This window comes from Rhyacophila brunnea, unplaced genomic scaffold (genome assembly GCF_057557595.1).
Source record: "Rhyacophila brunnea isolate RB1 unplaced genomic scaffold, BYU_Rbru_1.0 scaffold_18, whole genome shotgun sequence".
NCBI classification, from domain to species: Eukaryota; Metazoa; Arthropoda; class Insecta; order Trichoptera; family Rhyacophilidae; genus Rhyacophila; species Rhyacophila brunnea.
Genome location: NW_028232837.1, coordinates 14,078,817 through 14,093,317, shown reverse-complemented (window position 1 = coordinate 14,093,317; position 14,501 = coordinate 14,078,817). Strand labels below are relative to the sequence as shown.

Genomic DNA, 14,501 nt, shown 5'->3' with positions numbered 1-14,501 from the left:
AAATCTCGCTGATCTATTCATTATGTCTTTACTATCAGAAATAGTAATCTCATATTAAATTCACATTATTATTTATATTATAATATTATTTACTCCATTAAACTTGTGTATTTCCAAGATTTAACGTATACAATATTAACAATAAATGTCTTAAATAGTATAAATTATACTAGATTTATTTTTGACCGAGTTTATCAATGTTATTTGTTAATATAAAAATTTTATATTAACAATGGAAAAAAATCCCAATCCCGGGATTGTCAAATTGTAATCCCAAAATCCCGGGATCAGAATTTTGGCTCGGGATTGGATTCCCTAGTTGCATGTTATAAAGGTGCATATGGGGCACAATTCAGAATAAAGAAACCAATGGATAAGGAAGCAGATAACCAGTGGCGAGGGGTGAAGGTAGGTTGTTAAGATTCGACATAAATAGTGCACACTAAACTAAAAACTTAGTCAATCATATTTATTTGTTTTCATTGAACTAACGATACAATTTGCAGATGATGCCGGTAAGTTTTTAAAATTATATTAAGCCCTGTCTAAAGTAAACCATAATAGTTTAGGTAAGCGTGCTATGGGCGATCTGATAAAAATAATGCAGTCATATTTATTTGTTTTCATTGTATTAAGAATACATAGGTACCTATTACATCATAGCGTTGGTTAGTTTTTTTAAATTTACTAATCCTTGTCTAAACCAAACCATAATCGATAAAAAATATTCTTCTATCTATAAAACATCTATAATTATGTGTGGTTTAATGACATAATTTTAGATATTCGTTTATATCTACTATGGCTTGAATTAGTTAAATTGAATTTTAAAAACTAACAAACACTACCTACACATTGAAGTCTTAGTTCAATGAAAACAAATACGTTTGACTGACAAAGTTTAGTGTGCACTATTTATGTCAGATCTTAACAGCCTACCTCTACCCTTCGCCACTGCAGATAAGAGTAAGTACTCGTTGTTATAGAGGTCGCTAAGCAAATGAAATGGGATAGAATAGAGCAGTGACATTCCTAGATAAAATTCCGCCTCTAGGCAGCGCCAAAATGCCGCCCATTTTTTTATACAGTATTTTTATCATCCTTTCATGAGTCCAATATCTAAGAAACGTGTTGTATGGATACAGTACTAACAAAATATCAGACTGTAATTATTCGCAAGTCTGCACGTGTCGTCTTTGGTGACCAAGGACGTCGAAAAACGGAAATAAACTAGATATCGCAAACCTGACAAAACCAGTGAGCTGATTTTTAATGGAAAAATATTTTCGTGATTATGTACCTACTAAGTTTTTGTAGCTATTCTATATATTCCAAATGATTCTTCTCGATTTACCGCCCTTCGAGTAACTGCCGTCCCCAAGCGATGCTCAATCTACCTACCCCCACGGGACGTCACTGGAATAGAGTGGACAACAGCTAGACAGCCACCATTATACAATCGTAACCAAGAGGTAATTAACGGTTAACCGACAAGAATCTAACGACGGCGAAAATTCTCTTGATTCTCTTTACCATCAAGTGTTTTAATACATAGTTTAGAAAATTACTCCCTCTTGACATAGTACAAATAAATAGGTACTAGTCAAATATTAATTTTATCCTTAAATAAATCTTTTCACTTATAGCTTTTAAGTAGGTTGTATCTATTCGTACATGGATTGAGAGGCATACACCAAAGGGGCTGTAGCAAAATCAATATTTAGGTTGTTGTTACATTTATTATTTTGCGAAAACTGCAGTTACAAATATCAATAATTTTCTTAGAAAAAGGCATGGAAAATTGGTAAAAGGCATGTTATAATTATTATGTATTATAAAATACAAATAGTAATAGTTGGTAAATTTTTAACCTTATACCTATTTAAGTAGTTACAAAATGAAAGAATAGTTACCAAAAGTTTCTTACGAAGGATCGTAATAACTACGAATTAAATCACAAAAGACAAGCTATATATTATAAGGTCAATCAGTATAAGTTAGAGCTGATTATTAAAACCGAAATCCGGAACTATTGTAAAAGTTTGGGGTTCTGGAGGTTCAATTATGTTTAACGTTGTAACCATATTGATTGGTCTTTATTCAGTTATGCCTAATGGTTATGCAGTTATTGCAAAAAACGGTTACATGTAAGTTGTACGTATGCAGTTCATCGTGGGACACTTATTCGTGCGCCGCAGTACGTGAAACAAGAGTTCGTATAACATTTTATCAAATGACGAGTTCTTCGTTGAACATTTCACCATGGAATACATTTGTACGTAACTTACAAAATGCGGCAACAGTTTGCAAATAGTACTGTTCCAATTAGATTAACCCTAATCTAATCTAACCTTACCTAACCTAACCTAGTAAAGACATTTTATAAAATTCGCCACATGTTGTAGCATACGTACAAATATACTCCACGGTGAAATGTTCAACGAAAAACTCGTCATTTGATTAAATGTTACACGAACTCATGTTTCACGTACTGCGGCGCACGAATAAGTGTCCTGCGGTGAACTGTTTACGTACAAATTTCCGGATACGACAAAAAACATAGGTAAGAAAGTTTTTTAGTAATCATTAATTCTGTTAAATATTTACAAATTATAAAACTTTGGTATTGATCATGTCGATGACGACCCTCGTTGTCCAGTGCGTAAGGTGCCGGCCTTTCTGGGTTCCCGGTGAGATCACAATATTATATTTATGCAATTTTTTTCAAAGTGTTTGTGATTATTGCACTTCTATTAGGTAAGTACTACATTACACTAGTCACTGGTGCTCATGGCCTCTTGTTGTATAAAAAAGAATATATATATTTTACCCATGCGCTAACATTTTGAGTTTTGAAATTCAATTAAATGTCTATATTATTATACAATATATAAGTTACTAGAATAAGTATCTATCTTATTTTTTAAAGAGTACTAAATCCATTTTTTTTTATACTGGAACCTAACCTTTAAAATATTGAAGAATCTAACAGCTCTGGTATAAACCATCATTAAAGGAAATGTCAGTAAGTATATTTTAAATAATATGTTCCTTGTTACCTATTTAAATCAATTGCAATGATTTTTTATGCTATTCATTTATGTAAGCATGTATTATAAACATATTATTAATCTATCTATATGTATCTAAGTGTAACAAAATCATGAAAAAGTGCATAAAAAAGTGTATCTAGTCCCGACTCCAGCTAATAATAATTTATATGACTCGGGCACATAGAACAGAGTACTTAATAAGTTTGTCGATATAAAAAATATGTTTTTTTTAGTTAGTTTTTGTTAGTATTTTACAAGTGTCCACTCAGAAGGGCGTATTCAGGGACCGGACCGTCCCCAATATTAGATAAAATATAAATAGTTGATAATAATCGAACAATGACATTTAAAATTTAAATCCTAACATTATTCAGGCCATGGCACTGAATTGTGAATTACAATGGTAGTTCTAGTTATTGGTTATCTTCGAATACAACGCGATAACTTAAACAATAATAATAAATAAAGATTTTTGATTGTATATTTCGATAATAGTTTACTATTTTATCATATTACATTCTAATTATGGTCAATAACTGGCACTACCATCGACGAATAGTGGGCTTTGGTGAAATTCGTAAACTTGTATTAATATATTATGAAAATAACAATGTTGTCATATAATTAGTAGTATGTACCTACTATTTAAATATAATAGAATATCGAATAAGTATATGACCGCTCTCAACTACATTTTTGTTTTTTTGTAGATTTTTTTGGCACATAGTATGACGTGTGAACTTTGGTCTCTTAAAAAATATATATAAAATAATGCGGTATACGTAACATAATAGTGGAAGTATTATATTTTTTAGCATAAGTATAGGGAGGTACCTATGTGGTATAGATATATGTACATTGTTTGCTCTCGTGTGAACATACGTTAAAGAAAAATAATAATATGTAAAAATACACGATGCATCAAAGTAGTTGACAGTGACGGAGTGATAAAATATTTGCTACAAATACGTCACGTGTTTTTTATTGGGGTTGAAATCTGGTGGAACTTATTTCTAAATAAATCGATTTACATAGTAGGTATACATAGGATAGATCTAATTTAATAATATAGTTGCATTGTGGCAAAAGTAACAACACGACGGACACAGTGGCGCATTTAGTGACTGACATAGAGATTCGATGCATTCAATGACATATTGATGCATTGATTAATTTTAAGGCTCGCTACGTTAAAAAAAAAGAATAGTTGGGCATCGAATTTAAATTTAAAAAAATGCATTCCAACGATTTTATTTTATTTTGTATAAATATTATATGAACATGGATTAATCGCATTGTATTACATTTATTCGCGTAAACATACTACTTTTTCACAAATCACAGTATAGGCCCACCAAATTTTATTAGTCATACCAACTTGTTTTGTTTTCATTGAACTAAGCATATGTATACATGCTGGTGTTGGTTAGTTTTTAAAATTCAATTAAAACTTGCTTCAACCAAACCGTAATAGATCAAAATATTTTATATATAAATAGGCAAGGTTTAATTGAAGTTTAAAAATCACAAAATACAATAATTTGTATTCTTAGTACAATAAAAACAAATACCTACCTAAGTATAATTGAAAAGGTTTAGTGTGCACTATTTATGTTGGTCGTTGGATCTCCACAGCCTACTTCCACAAAAAAACACTTTAATTATTCATAATATTAATTTTAACATATACCTATATATGTATTTAGCAACTCAAACATTGCAGTTAATGTACTTTGTGTAATAGTTATGTCTTTTATTTTTTTTATAATAATTATACATATTTAGGTAGCTTTGTTGTTATAATGTTTTTTTTTTTCAAATAGTGACTAGTGATATTTTTTATTATTAGAGGTATAGGCACCATACTGTAATTTTTTATAATTGTTTATACTTATCATTGAAGCCATGATTGAAATACTGCAAAAGTGATCCTGAACATTTATCGCAGATGTGATGTTGAATGTAGGTTTATATTATAATGGTGTAAGGATGAACCACAAAAAATATTTTGTTCAAGAAATATGATCTGAATATTCAGAAACATCCTTTCATGTTCATGTCTAAATGACACTTTTACTAAATGCAAAGGGAAAGACCGAAGAAAATAGGTAGGTATGTAAGTAAATAAGAAATATAAAATAGAACAACGGGCATTTTTTTGATCTCGATACTATACGGTCATTTTTTGATAAGAAAACTCAAGTGAGCTATGCTATGCGAAAATATAATTTGAAATTGTCAGTTAACTTACACCAATGTAATGTCACGTCATCGAGTGTCAGAAAGGAAAGCAGATGACGGAAGACGAATAATTAACTTATGTATTTGTTGTGTGAATGAAATTGACTACATCAATATCCGCTAATAATGAGAGGCTTCTAAAAAAATGGTATGGCGCTTAAATATAATAAACTCAATACAGAAACGCTTTGATACAGAAAGTAGCTAGCCGACAAATAAAATCATGACTCAGTAGGCAAGGTGGACTACCCGTGGTGCACGACGGGACGCTTTTGTGTGTAGGGTCAGAAATCTTTAACACTGTTTAGATTATCTGCTCTTATCCGTGAAATTATATTGAATTGTTTGCATTAATACTGTAAATAAAAAAACCCATGAATGTGGGCGCGTCATGTTAGTAGGTAGGTACCTAATTATTCTCCTCAATATTGTTATTATTACCTATAATCTACAATATAATATTCTTTAGTTACATGAATTTACTATGAGACTGTTGAGTTTTGTATTATATTGTTCAGCAGCACAGAACAGATTAATAAATAGAATTCCGATAGGCTATAGGTAAGTACCCCAATACACTGCATTTTAACGCAGAGTTTTGAGTGTGTGAGTGTCCTACAAAAATGAAACACACATTATAGACGTGCAATAGTGTGTGTTGCAGATGACACAATTAATTCGAAACAGTTCAAGCCAGTCATTCAATTGTTAAATCAAAAATTGATTTTAAAATATTACCCAAATTATAACAAAATCCTTGCAACTGATGTCAAAGGAGCATAAACATAACCACTTAAACAGATTATTAATGAGTTAGCATTTACTTGGTAGAATTCCATTTTACAAGAAATAAAAATATGATTAATATAAAATGCTACAGGTTTTTAAAAAGGTTTTGTCGATAGCTATTTCGGTTGTAACACCATTAACAAAACTAATTAGTTTTGACAACCGAAATAGCTATCGACAAAACCTTTTAAAAACCTGTAGAATTTAATATTACTTAAACAGATATTTACCTACACAAAAAATGATAGGTAGGTTACATTACTTTCATTACCTACATTTATACCTACATTTTTACTAGGTACCTACGTTGGTAGTTGGATTTTGTGGTTTTCACATTTTTTTTATGTGGGGGCCTCAAAATCAGTGAATGCCGCGGGTATCTACGTTCCTAAATCGCCACAGGATAAAATTAAACACGCATTAAAGAATTTGTTATTTTTAATAGTAAGTACCTACTTCTTTATCATAATAAGTATGCAATACAGTCATCACGTAAACGAAACGCGCTTTTAATATTGGTAAAATTAGAGGACACTGCTCTCTTTATTTGTATTGGATTTTTTGGCCTGATAAGTAATAAACTAGACTAATCAGTTGAATTTGATAGCTATATTATGAACGATGGAAATGAACCTGAATCATAAAAATACCTATTATAATTTAGGTACCTTACCGATTTTAAAACCAATAACCTAATACTTAAGTACATAGTTGTGAAATGTAGGTACCTATGTAGGTGGGTATTGATCAAACTGCATAGTGCTTAGGAGGTACATGATAAATATGTAGTTACCTGGAATCTTTCTACACTGACACCATGGACGATTGGTATGCAATGGGTGTTTTAATACTAGCACAAAATACCAATAAAACTGCGTATTGTTTTGCCGTACGCATAATCACATTTTAGAATGAATAAATTAAATTAGGTATAAGTACCTACCTATATAATACACCTTTTGGAAATAAATACCTTCCTCTTAAGGCCAAAGCACACTGTGAGTGGCGCAAGAGATGTAAAAAGTACTTGCTTTGCGCAAAGCAAGTTCTGTTTGAGCTCCTGCGCCATGCGCGCATCGCACGTCTTCTTGCAGTGTGGTCCGCCACTTAAATTTAGACTGGTCACAATTTGAATTTGGTTAAAAGTTTCTAATAAATCTAGATCTAGGTGTGCATAATACATAATATTTGATACCACAGTTCAATAGAGGCACAACTCAAAATTTAAAGGTTTTGAGTTAAGAATGCTATTCGATGTAAAAAGATTTTTTCTTTATAATTCAGCAAAAAAAATAGTCAAAAATTTCTTTAATGTGTCATAAAATCGAATAACCCTTTCTGAGATTAATCAGTAATTCAGTTATATAATCAAATTTATTGGCTAATTCCTTATGAAAATGTACAATTTCATTGTGCATTGATGAATTCCACTAAATTAAATATAAAAAAAACATACACTTTCATCGAAATCCAGGCTTTAAAATTAAAATGAGAATTACTGCAAAAAATTCAAACGCCATTATCTTGGAACAAGGTTTTATGAGTTGTTCCCCTATTGAACTATGGTATCGTATAATATACATAATATACTATACCTACAAATCAATAAGAATTTAGTTTTTTTAAATTACTAATTATATTTTTATCACTATAATATAATAGGTAGTAGGTACTTCCGTATACATACATACCTAAGTAGTATTACTATAAATGCTGTGGTTAGCTACTATTTTAATGCTTTAATCATTAATTTTAAGATCATTCAAATTATTATATTTTTATAAATGTCAAGCAGTGTCATTTTTTGTCATTTCTAATTAGCCAACTATATTTTTATTTTTCGCTTGTTTGTCCATTTATTTCATCCGACTGAAAACTTGACGATTTACATGAGTTTTTAATTGAAAAATAGAAGAGTTTTAAGTTTATAATAATACATAAATGGATTCTGTGAAATTTTATTTTATGGGTTTATTTATTTAAAGTGTCTTTTCGGTTTTATATGTAATAATCAGCCAGAGGTATACGATATTTTTAAAATATTTAAATCAAATGGAAGCAGGATATTCATTGAATTCAATTATGGTAATATGGTGAAAGGAAAATGAACAGCAACGGAAGTATCGAAAATTATGCTTTCTGGCTATATATATTAAATCTGACCTTTTAGATGAGTAGGTAAGTACCTATACGTTTTTTTAAGAAACTTATGACCTTTTCCTTTACATAATTAAATGAAAGATGGCTCTAACTGAAAAAAAAATATATTTAAGTATATTTTAGATTTTTTGTGGCGGTCCGGACTGTATCACAATTGTGCATTTTTGTATGTTAGATTATTACAATTGGTGCTATTCTATTTTTCTTTTAATTGAATATAATTTAATTAAAATTACCTACTTCGTATATTTATTCAAATAGTAATTTATTAACTATCTATTGTGATGTAGCTTGTTGGTTTAAAATAACAAAAATTGAATAAAAAATATTTGAGAACATTGTTTCATAAAATAACAATACATTGTTGAATTGTTTTGTAAAGAGAAAAAAACGCGTGTAACTGATTTTCGTACGAAGATAATAATTTTTAAAAAAAGAACGAAATTTGAATGTTAAAAAAAAAAGAATACACGCCGTCCCAGTCACAATGCCCCGCTGGATATTCGAATTTCGAATCCATTGTCTCTATGGCCAATAATTTAATACAGATTCAAAATATTTCAAATGGCCGACTTCCTCTCGGCGCGGCAGTACAATTTTGATACTACACAAAAGCAATTTGAGGGCCCGAAACAAAAATGAAGTGAACGTTTTTTTATGTACGAATTCATTCAAAACAATTTTCCAAAATAAGCGGTATCCGGCGGATAAATATATGGACGTTTGGGAAACGCATGACCGCATCCGTATACATGCCTAAATTTTGTTGTAAATTCCCTCTTGTTTAGGAAATAATGTATATATTTTCATCTTTTTAATAGGCAGTTTTGGACTACCATTCATATGATGTCAGCAAAGAATATTACACAGGGTTACAGCAAAATATATACGATATTTTTATTGCATATTGGTGGATATAATTTTTAAACCGTTTTTCAGATACTTATCACTATCTACCCAAACCAAAAAAAACTGTACCAAACTAGTATTATTTTAATTCCCAAAAAATGATGATAGTACACGTCGTGATAATCCATGTTCAATATAATAGGTACCTACTCCTATAGTACACGGCTGTATTCTGTGAGGACCAAATGTCGTTTGTTTAACGCGTGCGTGCTACCTTTGCTCCTGTATGGCTGTGAGACATGGCATCTTACTAAGCTTCAAGAGTCTCGGCTTTTGAGCTTTGAGAATCGATGTCTCCGCCGAATCTTAGGGGTACGTTGGTACGACCGCGTTACAAATACCGGAGTTCGTGAGCAGGCACAACAGCCTTCGGTGGTTGAAGTTATCATGAAAAGACGATTTACGGGGCTGGGACACGTATTCCGGATGCCGCCAAAGAGTGCGGCACTTCGTACCTTTGTGGCACTCCCTCACCCTGCAGCGATGCTACAAAAGCGACCTACGTGCTGCAGGTCTGACATGGCGGGAGGCGCAGGAGTTGGCGATGAACCGAGGGAAGTGGCGCCAACTTGTGTTTGCTCTATGCCCCAATGTTGGGACGTGACAGGGTGAAAGAAGAAGAAGACTCGTATTTATATTTTTCGCAAGATTTATATTTTGTTTTATTCATTAGTAGATGATTGCAAAGTGAACTAAAACCAACGAATTATTGCATTTTCATTGAAGTTTTCAGCTAAACAATATTTAAAAAATAGGTAAGTAGGTACCTAGGTACATCTTTTGAATATGTATTATGCATAGTGGCTACCTACACATGAGTATATATTTTTATTTCATCTGTCTTGTTTTCCCAAAGATTTTTTTTGACTTTAGATGTAAGTCTAGAGTTGTAGGTGTGAGTCTGACGTTGTTGTATTGGTAACAAGTTCATTGTATTCTTTTTCTATTGGATGCCATAAAATTGGCGGATTGCGTTTTGATTTGAAGCCTGTTATTTTATTTATAAAATCCACCTACCTTTTATACGCATTTCTCGATGTTATAATATAGGTACGTTTTCTTCTTAAAAATAATGCAGAATGTATTTCTTTTGAATGCCTATAAAATTGATGACGGAGTACATTTCCACGGTTATTTATAGCTAAATTTTATATTTAAATGTCTGTTTTGATATAGTAATGCCTATGTGAAATATCGAATTGAAGTCGGATTTAATCATATATTCAATACTTATTTTGACAATATCTGTAAGTACCTACATAAAAATATATAAGTATATTTATATAATTAACATACTTCTTGGTGAATCTGAAATTAAATGAAACTTCAATGCGAAGTAACTTGCAGCTAACTTATAGTAGACCAGGGGTCCTTTTTTGCTTTAATTTATTTAGATTCCATCTCCATCTTTGAGTTTTTTATAGTTTTTCAAACCAAAGATGGTAAGTACATAAGTATTATTATGTACCTACTTACCTACGAGTTTTGTTTTGTTATATTATATAGATATTGTAGAATACTACATTTTTCACTTATTATTAGTAATTACCTAAATATCTAGGTCATTAGCAACACATGTTTGGTTTTAGCTTAGTCACAAAACTTAAAGAAGTATGTAAGAACCTATTTTAAAATGTACTTAGGTAGGTACTATTAAAAAAAACTTACATCAAAAATAAATGTTGAATATTGTATTCTATTTTCAAATTTAGTTTATTACTTAGCGGTAGATTCATCTTCATACATTAAAATCGTAGTTATATTTTTCATTTTATTATTTTATATGACGAAATATTGAATATACCTAACTTTATTTTAAAAACAAATTCTTGTTGTTGAGTAAGTACTACAAACTTATGCAGGAATAGGTTATGCTATTCTCATGTAGGTAGGTACTTATGTGGTTCTCTGTAGGTACCACACACATAATGCTTAGAAGGGGTGCCTTATATTTTACCGATTGGAAAAAGCGTTTGCATGTAGTCTTAACGAAAAGAAAATCATGTCATAAGTCATCTTTATTTGCACATTATATATTAACTATTTTACTATAATACCTACCTAGATTTATAACCATTATTAACGGTGACCTATATGAAAAATATGTAAATAAGTATATAAGTACCTACATAGATACCTAAAATCAATGTTTTTAATCTCAATTTTGATATAAAATATCACTTACCTTGCTGACTGCTTTTTCTAGTTGTTTTCTTTTCTTTCATCCACGGGTACTCCGGCACAGGAAGACCTGGAGACCCAGGCGGCTGATGCGGATGAGGATGCTGGTACATCGCAGGCGGAGACCTCGATGGCGACAGGCCTCCCCTCAAGCCTTGAGGTAAGGGCGGAAGAGCAGTCATGAATTCAGCCATAGAAGGCTGGCTATTTATGAAACCGGTCTCTGTGCATCCGCCTTGTGATCCGGCGACGGATGCCAGCCAAAACCCTGGCTCCGGTTGAACTCCTGAACTGAGAGGCGACCGTGGCTTCATGGAGACGAAATCGTCTTCGACTAGGTCGTCCTGAGCCATTAATGGCGGACCTCTCAGGTTTCCAGTAGAAAAGTCTTCACATTTTATTTTCCTTGCCAAAGGATTTACCTCTAAAGGCATCGGCGCAGAATTGCATATCTCCTGCATGATGATATTGTTTTAAAATAACTAATTAGATAACACTGTTTTTGAATTTATTTTTATACACTGTTTTTGAGTTTATTTAATTTATTTTCTTGTCAGTTCACAGCATTTTATATTGTGTTTAATATCACTCGTTTTTCATTGTTGATATCACTCCGTAGGCGGGTTCAAATTATCTCGTCATTTTGTGTTGTCATTAAAAATCCAATAACACTTATAAATTCATAGTCTCAATTTGTTCTCATTCAGAGCAATCATCCCGCTTAATAAAACGACGTCGAATTCTGCAAAAGAGGAAGCGAGGCGCACATTATGGTGATATTATCTCTCGAGATGCGTTAATAGACGTGACAATAGGCCCCGCCGGCTGTATTGCCACAGTAAAAGGGTGGAATTATCGCCAATTAACCGAGCGAGAAAATGTTAACCGAGGTTTGAATATCCGAGCGACGTCGGATCAACCGCCGAGTAAATTAGAATTCAAGACACGCGCTACGCGGTTCTGCGGGCCTCTACGGCCTACGCTCCCCGGCGGAACTTTCGAGTTTCGACGTAGCGCTACGCCGGAGCTTTCGATAGGGCTTCCGCAGAATCGTGCAAAAAGGGGAAAGTTTATTTTATTACCGGCAAAGCTACAGGTTTTATGATTTTTACGACATGCCGTTTTATAAACACGGAAATATTTCACTCTATAAAAAGATGTTGACACTTTGAAAATATCTAAATATTCGTTCAGCCAGCTTCGAGGGAAACTTACACAAAAACTACAGCAATGCATTATATGTAGGTAATAACACATTTCATCAACATTCTTCTAGCCATCCTACCAGGTAGAAATGTACATAGATAACTTTTCTAGTTCGGAATGTTGTGTAACTTATTAACTTTCATAAAGAAACAGTCAAACATTAAATATATATACTTAGTTAAACATAGGAAACAGCTTTAGCTATTCTATATTTTTAAAATTAGAATAATCATTGTGTGATTATTTGATAGATAATATTTAATTAAAAGTTTGTTAACTACGTGTTAATGGCAAACTAAGGACCGAGAAGAGTGGAACGTGCTAGGGGATGCATTTATCAAACAATGCGCCGACCCCGACTGATGATTAATTTTATGGATTAATTAAAGCAAGGAATAATTGTTTATTATTATTGAAGAGTAGATAAATAATTGCCTATAGGTAGGTAGGTATGTCATTCCTTTGTGTATGTTGTGAAATAATTTTTTTTACGTTTAATTTAAAAAAAAAAAAATTGGTTAGGACATTAAAAAAAAAGTGTATGATATTCTTGATTAAAAGTGATATATTATTATAATGAAAATATTGCTTTATCTATAATACTCGTGGCATGAAGGTAATTACATATACGAGTACATTGGCCCAGTGGGATACATCTAATAAAGTCTAATAGATAGGATAGCTACCTACTTATCTAATAAACTGAAAATCTAAAATTGTTGAATGAGATCATACAAAATATTAATTACCGACGCCTTTCCATAGTGTGTTCACCTACTTATTACATTTTATCATACATCGATAATATTCGACAATATAAAGCTTTCATGTTGATATTTTCTTTACTGGTGTAAGATCGACTAGAAAATTACCCTGGCCGGTTTCAGACAACTAAACTACCCTATTTATTTCACCTGTGAACATTATGTTAACTAAAACAATTAAGTATGTAGAAAATAATTAAAATCTTTTGTCTGGAATTTAAACTACATAAAAGCCTTCAGTCGACATTAAAACTAGCCTATTTCGATATGCAACATTTCTATAGTGAGCTTTTCTACCCGAGTAGTTTAATAATCATGCAACGTTTTATTATAAGCATTCCATCGTATGTTATAAACCTGTTATATTATATAAATCGTGTTTTTGTGCGTTTTGCGAAGTAGGCGGGAGCTTTAGTGGGCGGGGGCGGGCCCTGGAAGCCTCCGACGAATCCTTGCGAGCCTTCGAAGCGTCCGCCGCTTTGTGGAAAACATCGCGTGCCAGCGCCAGCCGAACGAGATGCTAATCATATTCACTGGAGAATTGTAACGTGGCATTATTGTATTTATTATATAGATTTTTAGGAACCCCTTGTATTGTGGGCTCGTTTCTACGCGGTACCTACCTACCTACATACCTGCGTCATGCAGGTTTAATACCAAAGTGTTTCTTGTTCATGAAATTAACAACGGCGATTTTCTTTGACGCATACGCAATCGATTTGACAAATAATTTAAAAATGGAACTGGAAACATTTCAAATCAACCATACCATTAAAATTACATCTATAGGTACTAACGTCTTTAAAAACTGCATATTTTTCAAATATTGGGTATAACATATTAGGTAGGTACCCAACACAAAATATCTGATATCTACTAATATCAAAGGGGCCCATAACAACAAATTAATCAAATGCTAGTAGTAGGTACCTACTTGGGTACAGAAAACACATTTTGAAAATACCCGATATACCTACTGGATTATTAGTTAGTTTGGGTTAGTTTAGGTTAGGTTGGGTAGGGTTTGGTTAGGTTAACCTAACAAATAATCCAGTATATCTGCTATTTTCAAAATGTGTTTGCCGCTGTATTCCTCATAACCGAACTGTACTCCTACTTGTACTCAAAACAATAATCCACTTAGGTACTATGTGTTATCAGTGTCATTACTGTCACCTTCAACAAAAATACTAATTAT

The 14,501-nt window shown here is 32.2% G+C and overlaps 1 protein-coding gene across 1 annotated transcript in view; it reads right to left on the bottom strand.

Moving 5' to 3' along the window:
* The window catches only part of pb (homeobox proposcipedia), a 192,932-nt gene extending 181,138 nt beyond the window's left edge, over positions 1-11,794 (bottom strand). The window contains exon 1 of the mRNA XM_085945626.1: positions 11,338-11,794. Coding sequence (XP_085801752.1) covers positions 11,338-11,794 — 457 coding nt within the window. The remainder of the gene's footprint in view (positions 1-11,337) is intronic.
* Positions 11,795-14,501: the final 2,707 nt, after the last annotated feature.